At 38.2% G+C, this 23427-nt stretch overlaps 2 protein-coding genes across 3 annotated transcripts; one reads left to right on the top strand and one right to left on the bottom strand.

Annotated features, from left to right (window-relative positions):
* The first annotated feature begins 208 nt into the window (after positions 1-208).
* tbpl1 (TBP-like 1) lies at positions 209-7558 on the top strand. Its single transcript, XM_042503461.1, has 9 exons — positions 209-302; positions 994-1096; positions 2164-2210; positions 2375-2619; positions 2786-2868; positions 3108-3171; positions 4335-4438; positions 5355-5449; positions 5767-7558. Exons 4-9 carry the CDS (start codon positions 2485-2487, stop codon positions 5847-5849), a joined length of 564 nt encoding a protein of 187 aa, XP_042359395.1. The 5' UTR covers positions 209-302; positions 994-1096; positions 2164-2210; positions 2375-2484; the 3' UTR covers positions 5850-7558.
* A 398-nt stretch (positions 7559-7956) lies between these two features.
* On the bottom strand, positions 7957-22365 carry slc2a12 (solute carrier family 2 member 12). 2 transcript variants are annotated; one of them, XM_042504122.1, is made up of 7 exons: positions 22261-22365; positions 19006-19120; positions 14094-15389; positions 13448-13570; positions 12741-12873; positions 11153-11165; positions 7957-11053 (listed from the first exon to the last, which is right to left on the bottom strand). In XM_042504122.1, exons 2-7 carry the CDS (start codon positions 19094-19096, stop codon positions 11030-11032), a joined length of 1680 nt encoding a protein of 559 aa, XP_042360056.1. In that variant the 5' UTR covers positions 19097-19120; positions 22261-22365; the 3' UTR covers positions 7957-11029. The 2 variants fall into 2 exon arrangements, with proteins under 2 accessions (XP_042360056.1, XP_042360055.1); XM_042504121.1 differs by having other exon boundaries at positions 7957-11165.
* Between the last annotated feature and the right edge of the window lie 1062 nt (positions 22366-23427).

The raw sequence follows: 23427 nt of genomic DNA, 5'->3' as shown, positions 1-23427 counted from the left end.
TTTTCAAAAAAAATGTGCATGCATCTACCGTATGTGCACGTCGTGTGGTGTGAAATACATTTTTTCAAAATTTTTTTATTTGGTATTATTTATAAATTTTCAATAAATGTTAGTTTTATCGTTGAAAGTCTTAACCGGAAGTTGAAGTTATTTTGAGGTTCACTATTTTTATTTTGAAAGCTGAAACAGGAAGTCGTCTCGCTCGTCAGTCGGCAGTCTGCGGAGGAAGGAGTCTGTCCACAAAATACACCGCCGACAGGACTATTTGTGTCTCGGGCTAAGGCTGTGAGCCAGCTGAAGAGGTAGCTAACGAATAAAGCAGATATTTCAGATATACATATTTGCTATAAACACGCAAAACCATCTGAAAACTGCGAGACAACATCGTCTTCAGTTAGACAGATAGCGTGCTAGCTAGCTTAGCTAACAACTTTTCATTCATTACTGCCTGTGCACTTTCTTTGTTGCTAGCTAACGGATAGCCTTAATCACAACACTAGCCGGGGCAGCAGTGAGATGCCATTACTTTTCGTTTTAAGTCGTTCATTTAATTGGGATTGTAGCCACAACAACATGTTAGTTAGCTCAGTTATAATGAAACTGTTTGAGATTAATAGTTGGCAGCTAGTTTAGGCTACCGGCGAGATTAGCTAGCTTAGCAACGGTTCCCTAAACAAGCCTATCAGGTGCGTTACTATGCAATACTACACCAGGATGAGCGATGGATCAGCTGTAACGCCAATAAACCTTACGTTTTCGACAAACTATGGCGAGCTACCTTTTAAACTTTCACGAACTTTAGTAATAACGCATCATATATCGCGTTTAGCATCCAGCTTATCATTTTCATTTATCATGCTTGGTAATTTAGTAGCCACCGAGTGGCTAACGTATCAGGCTGTATCACTAGCGGGGAAGCTAACGTCAATACGTGGTCAAAACAGTGTAAGAGTACAATTTTGTGAGATGTTGAATAGGTCTAATGTCTCGCAGATGCCTGTGTGATTCCTGTTTTGAGTCGTCCTCCTATACCTCACGTTGAAGGAAGCACATAGCCGGAGAAACAGATGAATTGGTGCTTAACGTTGTCATCCAGGTGTGAAAGCATTTATACATAATCTCGTGTGTTATTGTTGATTGAATTGTATGTGCAAGGTAGAAGCTAATGTGACTCTATGAAAATATAAAAACAAAATCATTTTGCAAAAAAATAACGTCATGGGACACTGCACTATGTGTTTCTGTGCATGTGGGTGAAACATGTTTAGTCAAATCATAGGTACAGTACTGTGCAAAAGTCTTTGGCTACCTTTGTTATTTTAGCAAGGTTATAATGATCATACATATTTATTTATCCATAGTCTCTTTATTAAAATACAACCAAAACATACAGGAAATATGTATACAGTTTTAAAAACACAAATATTTCAGAATAAATCAACTTCAACAGGCTAAAGTTGGAAGTGATTAGTGACAACTGCCCTTCCAGTTAGTGTGTACTTAACAGACCAGAGATTTTACAATACTAATCTTCAAGACATGTCTTAGGCTCAGTATTGGATGTTTGAATTCCCTTGTGTTATGGTTGTACAATTCCATGTTTTCCATTTTGTTGTGACTTTTAGCATGGATCTTTATATATATATATATATATATATATATATATATATATATATATATATATATATATAGAGAGAGAGAGAGAGAGAGAGAGAGAGAGAGAGAGAGAGAGACAGACAGAGAGACAGACAGACAGACAGATGTACTTTATTGATCCCAAGTTAGGAAATTGGGAAGCAGTAAAAACAGTGATATGTATATCACACTTTTTTCTCAGTAGAAAAAAAATAAAGCATATTCTTTATAAGTAAGATACTGTATGTATCTATAGTAAAGAGTATACAATGTAAATAGTACGCTATAATACACTTAATAATTCTAAATGCTAAAATTGAATAAACCCATAAAATACTATATACATAAAACAAGTGTGCATGCAGTGAGGTAGAGTGGGAGAATTAGGTGTTCATATCTGCCATGTGCAAGGACTGCTTAGTTGTAGTGACAAAACTAAACAGCTGGCAGCTCTCTGTTAGAGATGAGGTGTTGTACAGCATTATTGCTTTGGGCAGGAATGATTTCTTGTATTTGTCCTTGCGACAGGGAAGCTGCACCTGCGTGTTAGAAAGAAGAGCTCTGCTGTCTGTCCAGTAAGTGATGGAGTGTGGTCAGGATCTTCTATAATGGATAACAGTTAATTCAATGTCTTCTTCAGTATTGCAGCTTCAAAAGTATCTAGTTTGCCATTTCTAATGTCATAAACTGAAATGTATACCTTCAAACTCTCAAAATTCTGGGCTTTTTTCCCTCCCAGCTTGTCTTGTCTCCTTTTCCGTCCATGAAATGGTGGTGATGGTCGCATTGGTGATAAATGTGTGAGGAGAAAAGCCCCTGTGGTCCTCCCTCTGCACTGCACACTTCCTCATGGATTCCAACAATGACGAGGCACTTGATATCATCGTCACCAATGTGGTGGCAACCTTCAGGACCAGGTGCCACCTCAACCTGCGCACCATAGCCTTAGAGGGATCCAATGTCATCTATAAGCCAGAAGTAGGGGTAAGGATGAAATCAAAGTCACCATGTTCATGCAGAGATAAAAAAAGAAAAGCAGCTCACATATATTAAGAACATGGACGTTTGAAGTTCATTATCAAGGGTTTATGATATGGATCATGTGGAAAGCATTTCACTTTTGGCCTGTTTTACTTTGTTCTGTTTTTAGAAAGTCCTGATGAAGCTTCGTAAGCCCAAGATAACAGCCTCAATCTGGTCTTCGGGGAAAATCATTTGCACTGGAGCAACAAGGTAGACAGACTGCACCCAAACACCGTCTCACCTGACACAGATACAAATGTGACATCAGAGCTAATGATTTTGTAAATCAGCCATCACAAACCAGCACAGGAATGACTTTGGTTTTTGGTGCCCTGAACGTACAGTTACTCTTGAGGTTGCCGATTACGGCTCGTGTGTTACATTTCTTTTGGATGCAAAACTATATACAGTATATAACCACTCACGCTTTGCTCTTTTCTTTTGTCCAGTGAGGATGACGCAAAGCTGGGTGCTCGCAGGTTAGCACGCCTTCTGCAGAAACTGGGCTTCAAGGTGAACACAACTGGAACATACTTTTTTTTTTTTAAAAGATGCAGATGCATGGAAATCAATGCAGATGTGGAGTTTGTGATAATATCTTGTGGGGGTATTGCACAGCAGTATTGCTAGTGAAAGTAAAAGTCAGCCAAAGATTGACTCTCATTTTGGAACGAGCTTTGTCGACTTGGAGTTTTGTTTTGCTATATTTGCGTTGTTATAGCGCTGAGTCAGCAATTTCCTCAGCTCGATCTTGAGTGTGTGATATTTTGGTCTGGCACCTGGTCGTTGCTTTTTTTATAAAGTTCCGATCAAACCTTTGCACTGTACCCAGGAACATGCTGAGCATAGCTAAATAAGAAAATACAGGCAGAGTCTTTGCAGATAAATACACTCCCACATACTTTCAGTGGTAAGTAATCATTGAGAAGAATCACGAGTCAATACATTGTTTTTCAGAAAAGTCCTGAATAACATGTTTAAGGATCAAAACTTGCACGAAAATACATTGTCTTTTACCTTTTGTGTTCTTATTCTCAAAGATTTTCCAAAATAATTTTGTGAAGAAAATCTGAAATTGTAATTGAATTTTAGTATTGATAGAGACAACAGATATTTTCATCACCATACACTTAATTTCAGGTGTATGTATTGTGCTCATAATCTGTAAATACTGAGTAAAGTATTTGCTTTATAAGCAAATACGCGGCGTCTCAGTAGATTTTAGATGAATGTTTTTCGATTCTGATTCTGCAGTTATAGTTTTGGCTAATATGCCTGAAAGTTAGCATAATAACAGCCCATGTGTGCCAAAGCAGTTCTGTCCTAAACACGAAAACTGACTGCGTAAATGACTACATGACCTTTTGACTTTTCATGAGGTCTAGCGAGGTCACTTTTCATAACTTGTAAACCAAACAGCGGCACGCTACCAGGTCAACCTGCACGCTCAACCTGAAGTACAATAGATCTGTATCCAAATATCTGCTTTCTGTGGTTTGTATTCACTTATATTTCTGCAATAACTGGAGTACAAATGAGGCTTATCTTTAAGTATATATGTCAGCACTAAGACTGCCATAAGACCAAGATTGAAGGACAAGAGCTCTCCTATAATGTGGACATATGTAAGTATAATTAATATGTATGTCTGTGCATGTGTTTGTGTTGTTGTTCAGGTGAGGTTTTCAGCCTTCAGAGTTGTGAATGTGCTTGCAGTGTGCTCCATGCCGTTCGCAATCCACCTTATTGACTTCACCAAGAACAACCGACCCATTGCCAGGTAATACAATCTGTTAGTCTCAACCACCATCATCACACTAATAAAAATCATCACTGTCCGTCTGAGCAGTATTTATATATAATGTATTATACAGATTTTGCCTCCTGTAGATGACCTTGGATGTCATTCTCGTATCTCTAAAGCAGAATCAGAAATACTTCATTGATCCCCAGTGGGAAATTGAGGTTTGTTACAGTGGCTCAGATGTAAAGAATAGAGAATTATAGAAAATAGAAATAAGTACAAGCACGAAGGATGTCAAAGTATGAAATCTAAAAGAAATAATTAAAGATATTTAAATGATAAAAATGTTTAATGTGCTTTAGTGTTTTAATCTACATGCCTTATGCAACAATACAATGCGTAAAACTAGAACGTAAAGTTAGAAACATAAAATATGTGTATAATGCTACCATGTACAACACAATATTCATAAGTAAGAATAACAATATTTGAAACATATTTTAAATATACATTCAATAGTTGAAGTTTCATGGTGCTTATTTGGGTTTATAGTTTTAGTTATAGTTTTAGTTTATAGTTTATAGTTTTAAATTGTGATTTAATAAGGAAAAAAACAGTAATAATTACCTATCATTAATTTCTTTTAGTTTTATTCAGTTTTTCCTGAGACACCTCACTGCCTGTATTATGAAGTAAATAGCCTTGTTAAAAAGGTCTGAACTTTTAGTAAGTAGATATTTGTAAGGACAGGATGACCTCTAGTGGTACGAGCAGTGGTCAGCGCTTCACTTTGCGGTGAACAACACAAGCAATCAAAAGATGTTGTTGTAGTCCGCCTTTGATTCACTTGTTTATGAGACAATATAAGGAGTCATCGTCAAATCTGTGTATGTTTTTAAATGTATGTGCTTAAAACACATACAGTATTGAACCATGTGTTTGTGTTTGCCAGTTATGAACCAGAGCTCCATCCTGCTGCCACATACAGGATCAAACAAATCAAGGCTACTATACAGGTGTTCTCTACTGGCAGCATCACAGTTACAGGTACTTCACACCACAAACACATATATGCACAGAGGCTAACCTCTCTCGCCCTCATTTACATACAGCTAGAGGACATGCCAGCTTAAGGGATTGGGGTCACATTGTTGTAATGCACTTTCATAGTCTGTTATAACCAGAAAAGCAGTTTGCAAATAACCTAATTCCTCCAGGAATTTTACTCGGGGTGAAATATGCCCTCTTTGTGTGTCATGCCAAAGGCTGAACTAGACCAAACAACTGTCGTGATGGTATTTGCAATTCTCTCTTAGTGTGTTTTCGGGGGTTTATTGCCCTTTTTTTTTTTCCCTGTTGTTCAGGACCAAATGTGCAGAACGTGGCCATGGCTGTTGAGCAGGTCTACCCACTACTGTTTGAGTGTCAGAAACCGCTCTGCAAATGAAGGAAAGAAGGCAACATGTCATTTGTTACAAGTGAGGAAGCACCTTATCCTTGGATTTACTTGCTTGATTTTGTCACTGTGCGGCAACAGCGGCAAACTTCTATGTCAATGTACTGGATGTCACCTGGATTTTTAAAATTCCTTAACAGTCCTCAGTTGGAGTTTTAAAAGTTCCCTCTCACAAAATGTCAGTGTTGTCGTGGATTGTGTGGCTCTTGTGATTTAAACAACATAAAAAAACCTGCAAGAATTGCAAACATCGTAACCCTCAGCAGAAACTGCTCCTCCGAACCTGACTGACACTGGAGGGGGTGGAAGTTACCTGCTCTCGCGACTAATTTGGGTGTTGTTGCATGGGCACAGAAAGACAAGTTTTTATCATTTAACCATTTTAATGCTTTGTGACCACTGCAAAGAGTCGGTATGTTAACACTTAAAGGCCTCAACTTTAACCCTGTGTACAAGAAGTCGTCCCATTTGCCACTTTTTGAAGCAGAATCTCCGTCCATGGCTCATTTGTGGATGTCTTAATGCATATACGAGGCATCCGCAGTATTGCCCATATTTTTGCCCATAACAGCAAAAGCAGTGAAATCATAGACCATAGAGTCTGGACTTCTACACTTTTACTGAAAGCAGGAAAATGATGTAACAAAACGTTTTTAAGCTAATATTTGCTCACCACATGAATTCAATTGTGATTTTAATATTTTGTCTCTCACATTTCCTACTTAGTTTGGTTGTAAGTTGACTATGAATTTGTTCTTAACTGTCACATTGGATCAGAATGCACACGCATGTGTGATCTGATTTTTTAAACACAACACAGATATAAAACATTTTTTTTTTCTAGCCTGGACGATGCACAGAGTAAGACTGATGTCCTAAATGTTTTGGAATATAGTGAAAACTTTTGAAGGGTTCAGGTCATTGATTGTATATAAAGATGGACGACTGTACAAAACTGAAGCCAAAGTATCCCTGACACAGTTGTTGCCATCTTGCGCTGGTGGAGCCATGGTCTGAGCAGTAGTGATCTCCGCGGTCTTGAGTTCTTGCCCAAACACCCGTCAGACAAATCACGGGCACTCACACATTGTGTGATTGGCACACACAGCTCCCCCTTTTTTCAGACATCAAATTACAAGTTATAACCAAACTTATCAGAGAAAACAACAAACATATACGTGATAAGAACTACCAAAAATGGCTTATGACCTGTACTGCAGCCAGACATCAGGGGGCTATTGAGATGTTTTGGCTTCACTTTTGGGGGGTTGTCATGTCTCTACCTTTATATGGATGTGGTTTGGGTATGTTTTATTTTTCAGGCGGTGTGTTGCTGATCCATAGTCTCCTCTACTGGTCAGTCCCAATTTATGGTTGTGCTGAGACAAGGCAGGGCATTTAAAGTAAGCCTTTTGGTTGGCACAAAAGTTACTACATCATAAAATCTATTCCAGAACTGGTCTTGGAAATTGCAGTAAAGGCACAGGAGAAAGTAACAGAAACTCAAATACAAAGTGGATGTTCAAAGGTCCGGTGTGTTGGATTTAGTGGCGTTTTGCAGTCAGGTAGCAGGCAAACAGTGATTCTTAGTTTAAGGTGATCGGCACATGAATAGAAACATATTTGTGAACATTATATATAATTTTCACCAGTGGATGCCACTAAATCCTACACACTAAACTCTTTGAAGCCGGTGCAAATTGATGCAATTTCTTTCAAAAACATGAGAGAAAAAAGCAATGAGCAACATGGTAAGAAATTATCCGCAAATTGTAAGAAATTAGTAGATTACGATTTTTTTTTTTTAAAAAAAGGAACATAAAAATTACATTAGAAAAGAATATACTTATAATTTTCCAAGTTACTTATTTGAATTTTGTTACAGAATTATTATAATATTTTAAGCACTTTTTCCAAGTCTTGTTTGCCTCTGTTTTTTTTTTTTTTTATTTCTATGTGTTTTTCTTTTATTGTTTTGATTTATTTAACTACATTTCAGGTATTTTTTTCATGTACTTTTTTTTTTTACTCATTTCTTGCTAATTTTGGGTCATTTCTTCTTTTGTTGCTTATTACCTACTTCCTCCTTTTTTTTAATTTCAAAGTGAGCAAAGAACTCATAATTATAATTACAAAAGCAGACACTAACTTCAATTATATAAAGTTATATTACAGTTAGCTCTGTCACTTATCAAGAGGTTCAGCAGTATATCCTTCAGTTTTTAAGGAAACACAAGACCAAACACAGTGTTTAAAGAGGTCATGCTCACAGCATTAGTCAGTGCCTGAAAACAAACCCTTCATATATCATTCTTCAAATGAATAACAAAAGCAGTGCTTCAGTGTTTTTAAATGGGAAAACCTAGTGACAGGCAGTGTAGATGTATGTAAATAATAAGCGCATCTGAAGGGAAAGATGTTCATTTGACATGTCTCAGATTTGACCAGTGTCACCTGAAATTTGAGACACTTGGTCAGAATTTTGTATTTTGTATAAAAATAAAAGTTCATGGTAAAACAGGCCACCACAGGACTTTTGATCAGTTTGTTTTACTCTGATTTTCATAATGTGCAAGCGCCCAATTACAGATGAAGTGAAGCACTTTCAATGGTTCAACAAGATTTTGGTTGAAAGACTTTGAAAGATAAAACAAATAATAAAAGGAGAGGTATCAAAGTAAAGATTTAAAAACGTGCCATTTTTAATTGTGAAGAGTTTCACAGAAGTCATTCTTTCTCACAGTAAAACATCCCACTTGTTAATCAACTTAATATAATTTTGGCATCACAGAAACAAGTAAAAAAAAAAACATTTCACACACACTTCACAATTCTTCCTATGCTACAACAGATGTTAAATTATCTGCTTTAATTCTATTCAGTATTTCTTTGCTTGACTGGTTGTTTTTGAGGATTTAGCAGCCAGGGAAAAGGGAAACTGAGCGTGTTGACTCATCATTGTCTTTCTCTTATTCCCATAAAATGTCACGTAGGAGAAACCGGGCTCTTCCTAATGTGAGAAAACTGTCACTACATCCATATTCCTGTCATTATGTCGATTACAGTGTATTCTATAGCTTAAGGCAGTGTCCATGCACAATTTTTTTTTTTGTCCGCAACTAGGGATGTGCTCTGTTGGGAATTTGTTAATAAAATGGCTCAGAAATCATCAGAAATAATTAGATACCATTTTAATATTTTAAATCACACATTCCCAATAAATGATGCCCCATGTGAGGAAGTTTAATGTCAAATAAATCATATTATTTAATCAAATTAAGTTATTCTGCCATTTTAATACTTTGAACCAAGAGTTCAGTACAAATGTTCAGTCTGAACAAAACAGCATGTGAGAGTTATTAATTATTTCTGAAAGCCGTTTTAAAACTTCAAACCACAGAGTGCCATTGCCCTCGCTACTTTCCATCAGAAATACAAGTCTTTCTTACTATTAAAATTATAATATTCTATGCGATTGCGTTCCTCCAAGGAAATGCTGTTACTAGAGATTTATTTTCCTAAAGAATATCAAAAATTGTTATTTAAAAACTTTTACGAAGTGGGTTGTGTTTTGTAGGATATTGTGCAATGATTTTAATGAAGGTTGTAAAGTGCCACAAATTTCACAAGCATTTAAAATACGATTTGGTGATGTATATGAATGTAATCATTGATTTCAAATTCCCCTTAATATATGCATTTTCTTTTGTTTTGGACAATGTTTACCTGGAATTGTGCTCAGTTTTCTTCCTTTCTTTTAGACTAGTCCACCAGTCTAACTTCTATTTAATTTCAGGGAAATAAGTCATGGAACATCCCTGCTGGTGACAGCTGTGACCAGAAGCATGTTTCTGGTTGTTGTTTGACTGTCTCAAACTTGTGAATACGGTAACAAATTTGGCACAAACGTCCACTTAAGAGTCAATGATGAACTGATTATAGAGTTCGGTGGTCAAAGGTCACTGTGACCTGACGAAACATTGTTTTGGCCCTAACTCAAGAATTCATACGCTAATTATGACAAAATTCCAAGCAAATAAAATAAAATAATGTAGTGATGATAATTTTATATCCACAAGGTCAACACTAATTTTGGGTGTCCACCTTGAAAATGTGGCAATGGTAGAAAGCATCCACGTTTTCCCGTTTGTAGCTTCTTTGTAGAAACATCCAGATCTGAATTTGCATTGTCTACTGTCATGGAAATATGAGTCTAGACAGACATAGATGTAAACTGTAACTTGACTGTCCGCCGGAGGCATTCAGTACAAATCTGAAGCAGTATTTCTATCTTTTTTCAGTGCCAGCATCTTTTTCCAATTGTTGCCAATGGAAAAAAAAGCATATGCTGCCTCTTAGGAAAAAAGCACTGCACCCAGCATCTTCTTCAGAGCACTTCCACTTTCTTTGTGCAGCCACTCTGATCTTTTCTAGTTTAAAATCTCTTTCAGAAAGGCATCGATGTCCTCAGAAGTCTGCCAGCGCTTTTCTATCAGAAGAAACTATTATGTACACTCAGCCCAACTGGTATGACTGGTTTGAGCCATGTTAGTGTCAATACCACACGTTTGACAGGGAGGAGCATTTCAGTGTTATGTTAAAGGAATTCATTTGTAATCCAGAGGATGTTACATACACAGACATTTGGCTAGATTAGTGTCTGTTTTTCGTATTTCTTTGATTCACAATGTCAAGTCAAAGTGGAAAAAAAATAGTATTGAAGTAAATTTTCAGCATTCGTATCGTGGAATTAAGGTAAATTTCTCTTGCTGTATAATTGGAGCTGTATTCTTAAAAAGGGCAGAGGTAAAGAAAGGAAGGAATTAAATAAATAATGTGATATATAATGACATTCAATCCCCACCATTTACCTCTCTTTACTGCCTTTTAACAAGCAAGAGTGAACCCTGAGATATCCTCCTTTGAACAAATTCACAAATACTCCATTGTTTAACTCTGTCATGTGTATGTAATTTCCACCATCCCTGTCCTGTTGATTTGTTCCTTTACATTCAAAACGCAGCGAGAAGGAACTGTGTGACAGAGACATCATGACGGGAATCAGCGGAAAGTGCAGCGATGTACCGATGTGGGTGAGATGTATGTTTTGCACCCAAAATACTTAACATCGCTAATACATTATGCTTGCCGATCCTTACACTGACTCTCTTTCAGGTGAGGTGTACAGTTGTGGTCTGTTTAAAAAAAAAAAAAGGTCAGACGTTTGAAGGAATCTGTGAAGACGTGCTGCTGATCAAACTCTCCTGAGGTTGAATCTGCCTGCAGAGCCTCACCTCAAAATGCTTCCTGGTAAAGCAGAGAAAAGAGACAAAAGATAAGATAATGCATTTTATAAACTAGCTTCTTAGATACTTGAGTGATAACATTACTGGGATAGTTTGAATATAGATAAGTACCTGATACAACCCCACTTTGAAATATTCAGAGTACCACAAAGTGATCAGAGAAGCAGGCTAAAGTGCTGATATGGAATCTGGGTAATGCACTGCTGTAGATAGCTGCAAAACATATTTTAGCCACCCCCCAAAAAAAGCCCCATCTAAAAAAATCTATATCTCTTAAAGTGTACGCTGTATTTATAGCAGATTTTCACAGTTTTTCACAGTCAGACAGGGATTTCTGATGATGATTTTCCTCAAAGCCAGACTCCATTAAGAAACAGTTATTTACCTTCAACACTGTTCACTGTGTTGAAGGTAACACGTTACAAAAGTAACATGTTACAGTTATATTTTACTTTTTAGCAGTAACAAGTAATGTAACACGCTTCGAACAGTATTTAGGGCGATATTGTTACATTAATGTCATGTAACATGTACCCACTAAGCAAAAAAAGTTTTTATTGTTTTCATTGGTCATTCATCCACACGGATCGATTTCAACCAGTGCGCTGTCAGAAATAAATATCCGCTCATACCATCATGTCATCATGCTATCATAGCGTGCATTTAGTAATTTTACGTCTATCACTATTGTTATATGCTATTGTTACCATTATTTCTGTGCTTTCCCCCCCCTCTCTCTTTCCTCTTTGTCATTACTGTTAGTTAATTGTTATTTACAACATCTATTGCCTTGTCTTTCGCCCTGGAAGAGGCATCCCTCCCTCTTTTTTGGGGGAGTTTTTCCTTAGACGGTGTGAGGGTCTAAGGACATAGGAATGCAGTATGCTGTAAAGCCCTCTAAGGCAAACTGTTTTGTGATAGTGGACTTTAAAAATAAAATTGAATTGAATTGAATTGAAATTGAACAGAAATTGAGTAGGCCTCGTAGAAGTAGGGTGTCGGTGACTGACACATCAGGGGGATGTGTTAACATTCACATACTTGCAATGTATGAAATGTGCTCCGACTGCACAGGATCTGCTTATCCACTGCTGCCTCTATCAGTGAGTGTGTTTGTGTCATTGTGTGATTTTGGCATTTAAAAGGGTTAATTTGGAATTCACCAAAGTTGCAAAATAACACAAACTAATTGATCAAAGCAGCAGTAGATCAGCAGCTCCTGTGTGAGAGCTAAAATGACTGTTTTTGTCAATAGAGTCTGGTGCCTTTGACGAAAACACATGGAGAACTGGAGCCACAGGAACCTGCTGTCTGATGGAAAGGTGAAGTTGTGAAAATATTCTAAATGTGGTGTGCACTGGTACTGTTATTATTTTGTGGGACTTTTTTCTGGTGGCTAAAATACTTTGTGTTGCTTAGCCCATCATCAGCAGCACATTACTTAGCTTTCGTGTCAGCCTCCAGCCTGACACACAAATATGTCATCCACTGACTATGGGTATGTACCTCATATAACCCCACTTCTAAACAATCAGCTAAACAATCAGTTTAAGCTCATGTGTAAACTGCCACTCACTTCTTAGCCAGTTCTTTTGATATCTCCTCCAGCGTTCGACCTTTTGTCTCAGGGACACAGAGGATGACAAACACCAGTAGAACAAAGCTCATGGCAGCGTAGAGGAACATCATATTGGGAACGCCAATCCTTTCTAGAAAGACAAAAGCAAAAAAATGCATGACCTCAAACGCCTGCACAAAGCCTCAGGTGGCAGACCTGTGTGTTACTTGCTCAGCTACAGTTGTTGCAATGAACTTAGATGCACTTCAAAGATAATAAGTTTCACATCAGGTCACAACTGCAGAATCCCTTAAGTCACAGTTAAACCCTAAAAACCCATATTGACAGACTGTTTTCTGTTTTGCTAATCCAACAAACAATCTGAAAGACCAGTAGCAGGAACAAAATGAGTCATACCTCAAAGGGTGTAAACAAGTGAAACATGTTGAGCATGAACTGACTGTAAACAGTCTAGTATTTGCTGGTTGTTGTCACAAACATTACATACAGTTCTCTTTCTTTGCATATCCTGGAGGGGTAACTTTGTAAAGCGGGGTTACTTTGTTTTACTTGCTCTAACACATGTAACATAGATGCATATGTAACTGATTCAGTTTGGACAGAAAGCAACACTTATTTGCTATTAGGACGCAGTGTAAAAATCATATGAGGCATGCATTTTGCATAAACAGATTATTTTTTTTAAAGTGTGTGTAGTGACACACCTGTCATTGTGAGGAAGGTCATGGAGATGAGCAGGTTAGTGGCCCAGTTTACAGCAGACACCACAGACACAGCCTTGCCTCTGACTCCCATTGGAAAGATCTCACTGAGAACCACATACACCACTGGAAAGAAAAGAAAACAAAGACACATATAAACCTGAGGGACTATGCTTAATAAATACATGTAATAGGATCCAGAATAGCTTTGTACAGTTTTGTGTGGGGAGTTGTAGGCCTGGTTTGTAGCTTAAAGTCAGGGTCCACACAGCTTTATCTGTGAAAGTGGAGCGTTTCAATCTATACTTCACCTTGGCCTGGTTATTGTCTGATAATCTGTGTTATACTTTGTACTTTGGTATAACGCACTCAAGTTATTGAGTTCAGGAAAGATTTGTTTGTGTTTACTGATATTTTTGGACTGTCTTAGACCACATAAATAACGTATGAATTTTGAAAATGGGCGCAGTTCCCTGTTAAGTTATCGTCAGTGCATAACAATCATAGCTGCGGTTCGAAATTGTAGATAAAGTGGCACCTCCTTCTTGGTTACAAACTAGTAATACAAGTTTGGGAGAACGCTAAAGCATAACAGTCAAATGCGGGTGTTTGTGTGTGTGTGCAATGGGAGTGGATAAGTTAAGCTTACTTGGCCCAAGGCTGATGGAGAAAGCTGCCACATACACCAGCAAGCTAATCAATGATGCCCACTTCAATACAGGTGACACTTCTCCAAAAGTCCTTTCTTCTCCTGACTCCTCCATCCCATTATCGTCTCTGTTAGTCCGCTGTGCCTCCTCACTGCTCCATAAGCTTGGGAGGTCAGTAGAAAAAATGTCACTGTTGTCGAAGTCTGCAGAGGTTCTGTTTAAATCCCACAGTGTCTGTGTGTGATTTGGTATTGTGTGACTTTTACACAGGCTGGTGAGGTGAGTGTGGTTTTGCAGTGTCAGTGTACCGAGTATTCCTAGTGACACTGCCATTGCAACAGCGCCCACACACAGAAAGCTCTTGGGTCCCACTCGGTCGACCAGCAACACGGCTGGGATGGTGCCAACCACTTTGACCACTCCGAACCCTGTGGACGCTAAGGTTGCTGCAGCGTCACTGTTGAATCCTACGCTGCGGAGAATTGGTGAAGCGTAGGAGAGGATGTTGGGTTGACCCGTAGCCTGCTGAAGGAAGACTAAGGCCACACCTGTCAGCAGTCGTGAACGCAAGTTGGCCTTGGTGCTGAACAACTCCCAGAAACTATGCTCTGATTCCTCTTTCAGTCCTGCTTGGATGTCTCTCAGCTCCTTCTCCACGTGCTCCTGAACCCCACCTCTCAAGGTGGCCAGCACTCTCCTGGCCTGCTCCACTTTACCCTGGATAACCAGGAAGCGTGGACTGGGTGGGAGGAACACGAGCGCACTGATCTGCAGCAGCGCTGGGGGGATTGCTAGTCCAAAAGTGTACACCCAGCCATGGGGCAGAGTCGCAAAGGCGTAACTACAGCTGAATCCCAGCATTACACCCACAACCAGCATCAGCTCGTACAGCGTCACCAGCAGACCCCTCCGCTCCCTCGGTGAAATCTCTGCAATGTACAGACACGCTCCTGTCCCTGACAGAGCTGTCCCCATGCCGACTATCACCCGGCCCAGTGTGAATGCAATAAGTGAGGTGAATGCGATGAGCACTACGCTCCCACCGACCACCATGGCGGCGCTCAGGAGCAGAGAGCAGCGACGGCCATAGCGATCCAGAATAGGACCTCCAGCCAGGCACATGAGGAGGGCACCGAGCAGGATGGAGCTGACCAGCAGTTCCTGTTCCTGGCAGGAGAGGGAAAGGAGGCCCCGCAGCTGCAGCAGGACACCAGAGGTCAGGCCCATTTCATAACCCAGCATCAGACCGCTCAGAGAGGCCACCACAGCCGCGACCACCACCAGCCAGCTGCAGCCTGGAGAGACGGACAGAAACACAAAGTGAGTTTAAGCATACAAACAATAGCCACACAACAGAAAGGTCTGGTCTTAATGTGCACCATCCATGTTTTTGAGATTTTTCTGCATTTTACCAAACAAGCAGACACAAACAAGTTGGCAAGTTCAAGAAAGAAAGAAACTGTGACTGTTTTGCTCTTTGACAATGTGGTTGTCATAAGGGAATATTTCATCCCTTTAATGACCATTTGTGTATGAACTACTCATCCAGTGTTATGTTGAAATAAATAAAGAAAACACATTTTTTCTTGCATTCTTGATGAATTGAGATAAAAAGCGCAAAACTGTTTCAAAACATCAGTTTACAAACTCACACACAACTGGTGCAGTATATGTCTCATTTATCCAGTCATACGCTCAGTAATTCCCAAACAGACAGCCTTTTCCGACTAGGAACTGACTGGAAGGTGAAAATCATCAATTGTACCATTATAGGTTATTCTTTGGTGTTTTAAAGGGTTAGTTCAGATTCACCAAATTCACACAACAACACAAACTAACTGATCGAGGTGATGAGACTGGCAGCTCCTGTGTTCAGCAAGGTAAAGTGACAAAAGTTTTGTCAGCGGAGTCTGGCTTCAGAGAAATCATTGGTAAGTTTTACCTTCGGTTCAGTTCCCTGTCAGAGGAAGTACTGAGCATACGACTGGATAAATTAGACTTGGATTATAAAGCACCAGTTGTGTGTGAGTTTGCAAATTCATGATGTTTTTATATAGTTTTGCTCCTGCTGCGTTTTTTGACTTCAGTTCATCAAGAATTTTGAGGAACATCAGAGCGATTTCATTTGGTGCACATGGCCAGGCCTTAAAGTCGGTGTTAATTCCTGTCCAACTGCCAAATACTTAAGAAAAATTGACATACGGGTGAAATTAGCAGCTAATAATATGAGTTCATTTGGAATAAGAATGTCCTAGAAACACTAAATATAGGAACTATACTAACCTTATTAGCAAAACATGTCAAAATATGTGAAAATAAATGGGGCCATAAGGACATCATGAGGGTCAGGACATCTGCTGCAGTGAGGCATTAAAGAGAAGACGCTTAACTTCTTTTAGACCCTGTTTTATGTAGCTATGGAACCAACAATAAAACCATTTGTTCCTTATGGTGACTAAAGACATATTGTTCCTGTTTACAATGGGTTAAGTTTAGAAACAACATGTGGTGCCATGTGTGCAGTTACAGAAATTAAGTAATGTAATTGTGTCCATCTCATGTCATAGCACTCAAATAACAAACCTCAAGTCAAGAAAATGACTTACAGTAAAGAGATAATCAAAATTACCCATCAGAAGAGGTACTGCATGTAAAATAATAACAGGATGAAACAGAAAACCAACATGTTCTATGTTTGGGTGCGGGACACTCAGGTGGTTTGGTACAGCATGATGTCATGATGCGGGGGGAACACGCCCAGAGTTCATATAGCATTAATAAATAAATCCACAGATGTAACATATTCTAAAATATTTTAGAGAACTGCATGCCATAAGATTTGGCAGTGTCACAGCTTTTTCTCCCTGCAGGTCTCCCCCAGCTATGAACTGTGCTGACTGTGTGGAATTAGAGGTCAGAAGTTCACAAGAGGAATGCTGAAGCAATCTTGTAAGTAATTGTATGTGTGTGTGCGTGTGTGTGTGTGTAAGGGTGACATGCTTTATCTTGAAAGTATCATTGTGAGCTAATGTAAACAAAACTGACTCATAACTGAACAGCTTAACAAGTCGACAGATTATATATACATAGATATTTCAAAATGTGATTAATGCGTGATCATGCGCGATCATAAACATCATGATTATTGATCTGTGTAATGTTTTGGTGTTTCTCTATTACTGCTGACATGCATTTTTCCATTGACGGTTTTAGAGACAGCACTTGAATCACTGTAATTGCTTAAACCTGCAAACTCTGTTTTTATAACCGGCCATAGACCTAAATGCTATGGTATTTAACTGCAACTGTCTAAATAATCATGCTAGCGGGACTTTTTTTCTTTGCGTTCTAATGTAATTCTCATGCCAGCGCAGCATGCAAGAAAAACAGGAGATGCAGCTGCAAACTGCAGGGTCCAGTGAAGTCCCATACTCTTTGACTGTTGCACTGCATCCTCTCTCTTAATCTTTTTTCCAAATCTGACATTATGTAATGATGGGCTAACAGTTTTTAATATAAAAAATTAACTAATGGACAATGTCACAGTAGCTGAAATACTAAAATACGATATAGATGCAATATTTTTAACATTTTAGCTGAACCAGTCCCATTTTTTGCACTCCTAATATACTCAGATTTGACTCAATTAAAATAATCAGGATAACTAGTCTAATGTGTAAGTTAATGTTAACATTTTACAGCCAATCTCTACTGTTTTAGTCCATGTGTCATCCTAAAAAGCACAAAAACATTTTGCATAAGTAGAGATTTTAAGGATGCACCGATTCTGCCGATCTAAAAGGCTGATACAGCTGTTTTTTTTATGTTGTGGCTTTTTTTGTTTGTGTTATTTATGTACTCTTGTGCCACAAAAACCTTGCTTAACCGTTTTGAAATGATCCAGTCCTTCATTGAACTATGAATGAGCACAAATTCAATCAAACACATTTATAAGACATTAGTGAATGACATCTTATTTGGTGATATACTAGTCTAACAAGGCAAATATCAGCCGATGTCAGTGTTTGGCCTGATAAATCGGTGCATCCCTTAGGAGATTTTACTTTTGGGAAATGTTTGTATAGTAGTGCTCTGAAAGCAGAGTGTTTCAAACCATTTTTGTATTTTCATGCAACCCAATCAACCTAAGTATGGCAGTATCACACTTTACATCATAACTATCGAGAGAGAGGGGTGCTGCTTTCCTATTTATGCCATGCAAGTGCAGGAAATCTGTTAAATTCTGTTAACAAGTTGTTAGCAAGTAAAAAATAAACATTTGATTGACTGTGAGGTATGTTCAACATTAAGTTGTGCCCATTAAAGGCAGCTCTTCAGGTTGCAGCAAAACTAGAGCATAAAGGTAACTGATTGAACAAACAGGACGTTTTTTTTATGATCCATGGACAGGTCATTTGTGATGAGCGCATGTGTGACATTTTTGGTAAAGCACTGCCAAGGTTAGAGTGATCTGGGACACAGGCATAAAAATGGTCATAAACAACTTTGGGCTTCTTCGTTAATGAGTGTTTACGAAACAGTCGATGTGAAGAGGCTGATTGTGCAGCACACTGCATTTTATTTTAGCCAAATTCTCACTGTTTTCTTGTACTTGGAAATTAAAATATCTATTCCAAAAATCAGATTTACTGAGTTATCTGGGATTTCATTCAGCAAATATACTGCTGCTGTTACTCAGAAAAGTTATGTAATAACTCAATTTTACATCTTCTTGGAACAGGCCTCGTGTTAGCATTTATGAAATATTGATTTTTTTTTGTATTATTAAGTTTTGTAACAGACTCAAATGTTTGTGGAGGATCAGTGGTGGAAGCTAGGGAGTGGAAGCTGGCGGGAGGAGCCCAATTATACTGAAATTAAGCCCTCACTAAACTTTCAAATTGTGCATACCTAGGCCTCTGGGTGGGGTCAGTTTCTGGGTCTCGGAGGGGTTGGCTGGGAGGTAAGAGGTCATCCTCTTGGTTTCACTGTTGGGGTCCATCGTCAACCACCTCTTACAATAGACCTATAAATGTAAAACAGATACAAATCAACACATTTTCATTATTTTTCACACATTCTCTCGAAAACATTTAACAGACTCAGCTCATTTTGCATAAAGACGCGCCTGATGTTTAAATACTTTCCTGACCTAAAGACTCTGCATAGATAATTAAAAAAAATGCCCCAAGTCCTGAATACAAAGGACAACTCCTCTTATAATGCTACCATATTATTCCTTAACTGAGTATTCGTGGTGGATATTGCACCATCCTTTAAAAGAAATACTGTCCAATTATTTGGGGATTAAGCAGATGGAAATCTAATTCTCATCTGATGGTTTGAGTGTTATCTGAAAGTTTTCATTACTAGTGCTAATATGATATCAAAATTAAAATGGTATAGAAAAATTTACCTTACTTTCAGAAACAGGAAATAAGCTATTTTTATCCAAAACTTTTGTTTTAGTAAACAAAAGGAGCCAATGTTAGCCAATGTTAGCCAATGTTAATGACTCTTTCAACACTGTTTAAATGGTGGTGTTGTGAAATCTCTAACTTTGATACAATTGGTTAAAAAATATTGATATTTAATACCATTTCTGATACAATGGGGATAAATTGACACAAAGGGAATACAATTTCAAATTTTTAATAAAAAATACTTATAAAAAGGCTATAATTAGACAACAACAATGTTTCTTTTCTTTGTTAGAAGCAGAAAACAGCAGAGGTGTGGATTTAAGTCACATGACTTGGACTTGTCAGAGTCAGACTTGGGTCATAAATTCACTGACTTCAGACTAAAATTAAAAAAACCTTGCAACTCATCTTTCATTTTACCACCAATGACTCATGACTTCACTTGGCCTTCAGCCTCTTGACTTGTACTTGATACTTTCCTTCCAAGCCCAAAGATTTAAAAGTACATTATTGAAAGTGACACAAATCAATTCATTTTCCTTCATAAGGGCAAATGCTAGTGCTAATATTCACATAGTTCATGTTTTGCTAACTTTAGCTACAGAGTTTTCAAAACATTCATGATTTTTGTAAGTTTAATATATCATTTCTGTTTTGGCATTATTTTGGTGATGAGCTGTGACCTGTATTGGAAAGTAAATTCAAGGTTTAGGACTTGAGTGCAAAGACATGGGACTTGCAAAACAATGACTTGTTCCAGCCTCTGGAGAACAGCAGAATGGCTGCGGTAAAAACTGACAATAAGAAAGAGCAGACAGTTTAGCAGGCACCAGTGTATCAATACTAAAGAAAATGAGTCAGTGTTTTTAACAACACTCAAATCATGAAGTATCAAAGCAGCAGTATCTTAGTAGTATGAAGGATACAACAGTACTTAATTTATTCTTGTGCAGCATGCATGTCGTCTGGCTCTGAATTATGGAAAGTCATAAGGGAACAGTGTGCTACTCACCTTTGATTCAGAATATGTGGCCTAATTATTACCATATAATGGCTTTAGCAACTGCAATATATACTTAATACACTACCATACCCAAAAGGTGAAGCGTCTTTTACTTTCAGCAACATACAGAATTAACTAATCCAGGTGCAGGGAATTTTAATCTTCATCAGCCCAGTTTCCCCTCAAACTTTGCTCCATTAGTTCTGGGTTAAACTTGCACCCATTAATGCCTTTTGGTGACCTCGGATACAACCCTGTCATAAATACCAGCCCTGCGAAGCTCACAATAGACAGCAGGCTCTGTAATACAGAGATGTTGAGAGAATTTGGAAGAACTTTCTATGGCTGTAGTTTTGTAGTGTATGGCACACATTCTGGTCAGTTTTGAAGGCCCCATATTATGCTCATTTCAGGTTCATACTTGTATTTTGAGTTTCTACTAGAGTATGTTTACATGCTTTAATATTCAAAACATACATTTTTCTCATACTGTCTGCCTGAATATTTCTGATACATCTGGGTGTTTACGTTTTAAGTTTGAAACTACTTTTTGTATTGTAACCTATAGTTGTGACAAGACACATTCACAATTATCCTGATGTCAGTTTCTGAATACCGGCTGTATGGATTTCTCTGTGTGTTTTGATACTTTCCCAGTGTTGTACTTTACTTTAGCACCTGTATCTGCTTTATAATAACTAAGACATGGAAATCTTATTTTTTACAATATAGGACCTTTAACCTCTCATATATGGTTTGTTATTTTGATGCCTGTCTTTGGCAAAGGACATTGACACTCAACCATCAGCCCATGGACCAAATCTAACCCCCGATAGGTTGCCAGGTGGCTCCCCAACCATTTTGTAATTCAAAATAAAGTGATTCACACTGAGAATTATTTTTGTAATATTAGTATACATAAGGTCCCAGAGTACATAAAATAGCATGTTTATCAAAAAAAAGGGCCAGAGAAGGATCCTCCACACCCCGTGACAGAGATCTAGCTAATCCAAGAAACATCTTTAAATACTACGAATGTCCTAAAATCTCATGAATGTCCTAAAATCCAACAAAAATCTTTAAATACTACAAATGTCCTAAAATCTCAGAAATGTCCTAAAGTTTGAGGAATGTGCCAAACTACTAGAGATGTCCTAAAATCCTAGAAACGTCTTTAAATACTAAAACTGTTGTAAAATACGTCCTGGAGATGTCCTAAAATCCTAGAAACATGTAAGGGGCTGCTGTGGCTGTCCCCCTTGCTGTCATTTTGCAAAAGTGGCCCCCAGCCAAATCAAGTTGAGTACCTCTGGCATATGGGAATGTTTTTTTTTTGTTGGGGGGGGGTTGTTCCCCAACTGTTAAATAGATTGCACATTCCCCAACTTGCAATAGTATCTTATGTTTGTCAAAATTTAAATGAAATGACTGAAACCACTGAATGAGATTGCCTCATCTTCAACTGGGTGTTTTTCTGTCCCCTAGAAGTCCATAACCTGATCTAAAATGTTGCAAGGTCATTATGTGGAGGCCAAAAACAACAGACCACCAAGAAAAATACAACAAAACCTAACCCTTTTTATAACACACACCAAAGTCAACAACTTTCTTCAACAAACTGACTGCCAGTATGGGCTTGTCCGCTATTTGCGTGCAATTTAAGCATGTTTCGCTGCATGAAACATTTCAGTAAACATGGCATAAAAGTGTATTAACAGCTGTATGCACGCACTTCCGTACCTGACGCCGCAGCGGTGTCTGTGTTGTTTGCTTGTTCGTGTTTATCGGTCCATTCGCTTTCTTCTCCAGACTTTCAAACTGTTCAGCCTCCTTCCTCACTCCCAACTCTCCCTCAGCTCGTGTCACTGCACTCGCGAAGCTTGTTTTGGTAAAGCCAGAGTTTAGCCCCGCCTACGTCTCGTCAGACTACCAATAGAAAGCGCGGCTTCAGAATTAGAACGCCAAAAATGAAATCCTATTGGTCCAAACGTGTCTAATGTATTTATGATCAAACAATGCGTTCTTGTAGGCTAATAATTCTCTATTTTGGAACAATATAAATAGTCACTAATGAGCTTTCGTTATCTTTGCTGTTTTGTATAGCTTCCGGCTGCAATTCATAGTAATTATGATTTTTTTTTTTGGCTGTGATCATTACTATAAAGTAAAAAGCAATAAAATACACCTGCATCAATAATGCTTTCTCCCATACTGCATGTGAAAACAAACAAGCATGGCCACCTGCTGTTTTGCTGGGTTTCCATGTCCTGTTTCTAGGAATGCTGCAGGACTGGGCTGTCACACCTGCCCTGCTGCTTCACAGATGACAGAATGTTGCTTAATGTGCCTGCAACTCTGTTTGAGTTTGCCCTACTTTTTCATGGGATGTTCAGACATGACCTATAGAATCCAAAGATTGACCTGTTTCTAACCACTGTCATTTGATCCTCAGTTAAGTTTACCCAAGGCATGTGTGTGTATGTGCATGTTATGTAATGACTCACCAAGATAACTATGAGTGGCCTACTTGTTGACACTGGCTTTATCATGTCAGCAAAGTATTACTTGATTATTACATTATTATGTAATAATTGGCCATGGTACCTTGGTAAATGGTCCTTTGCAAAGTCAGAGATTTCTTATCTAGCCCTGTGCCTTAAGCCTTTGAAACTGGCAACTTTTCTTGTGCAGTGTTCAGATGCTTTTACACATTACACATTAAACCTTTGAACTGAGCACATTCGTTTCATTTTTGATAATACTGGAAAAATAGGCAATGAGCGACTTGGCAAGAAATGTTCAACAAACTGTAGGAAATTAGTAGGCTAGATTTTGGGAAAAAAACAAAACAAAAGAAAACAGAATTATTATTATTATTATTATTATTATTATTATTATTATTATTAT

The sequence above is a fragment of the Plectropomus leopardus genome, chromosome 16 (genome assembly GCF_008729295.1).
Source record: "Plectropomus leopardus isolate mb chromosome 16, YSFRI_Pleo_2.0, whole genome shotgun sequence".
NCBI lineage: Eukaryota > Metazoa > Chordata > Actinopteri > Perciformes > Serranidae > Plectropomus > Plectropomus leopardus.
Note: the sequence above shows the minus strand (reverse complement) of the source record. Positions and strands in the feature narration are given on the sequence as shown.

What these genes read in the sequence shown, in the direction of transcription:
- tbpl1 (XM_042503461.1), top strand. Translation starts at nt 2,485, where the DNA reads ATGGATTCCAACAATGACGAGGCACTTGATATCATCGTCACCAATGTG. An exon ending in TCTATAAGCCAGAAGTAGGG is followed by an intron (nt 2,620 to 2,785) that starts GTAAGGATGAAA and finishes TTCTGTTTTTAG; the next exon opens with AAAGTCCTGATGAAGCTTCG. An exon ending in TGCAGAAACTGGGCTTCAAG is followed by an intron (nt 3,172 to 4,334) that starts GTGAACACAACT and finishes GTTGTTGTTCAG; the next exon opens with GTGAGGTTTTCAGCCTTCAG.
- slc2a12 (XM_042504121.1), bottom strand. Translation starts at nt 19,096, where the DNA reads ATGGACCCCAACAGTGAAACCAAGAGGATGACCTCTTACCTCCCAGCC. An exon ending in GACCCCACCCAGAGGCCTAG is followed by an intron (nt 15,390 to 19,005) that starts GTATGCACAATT and finishes CCGTCTCTCCAG; the next exon opens with GCTGCAGCTGGCTGGTGGTG. An exon ending in CTCCATCAGCCTTGGGCCAA is followed by an intron (nt 13,571 to 14,093) that starts GTAAGCTTAACT and finishes TTTTCTTTCCAG; the next exon opens with TGGTGTATGTGGTTCTCAGT.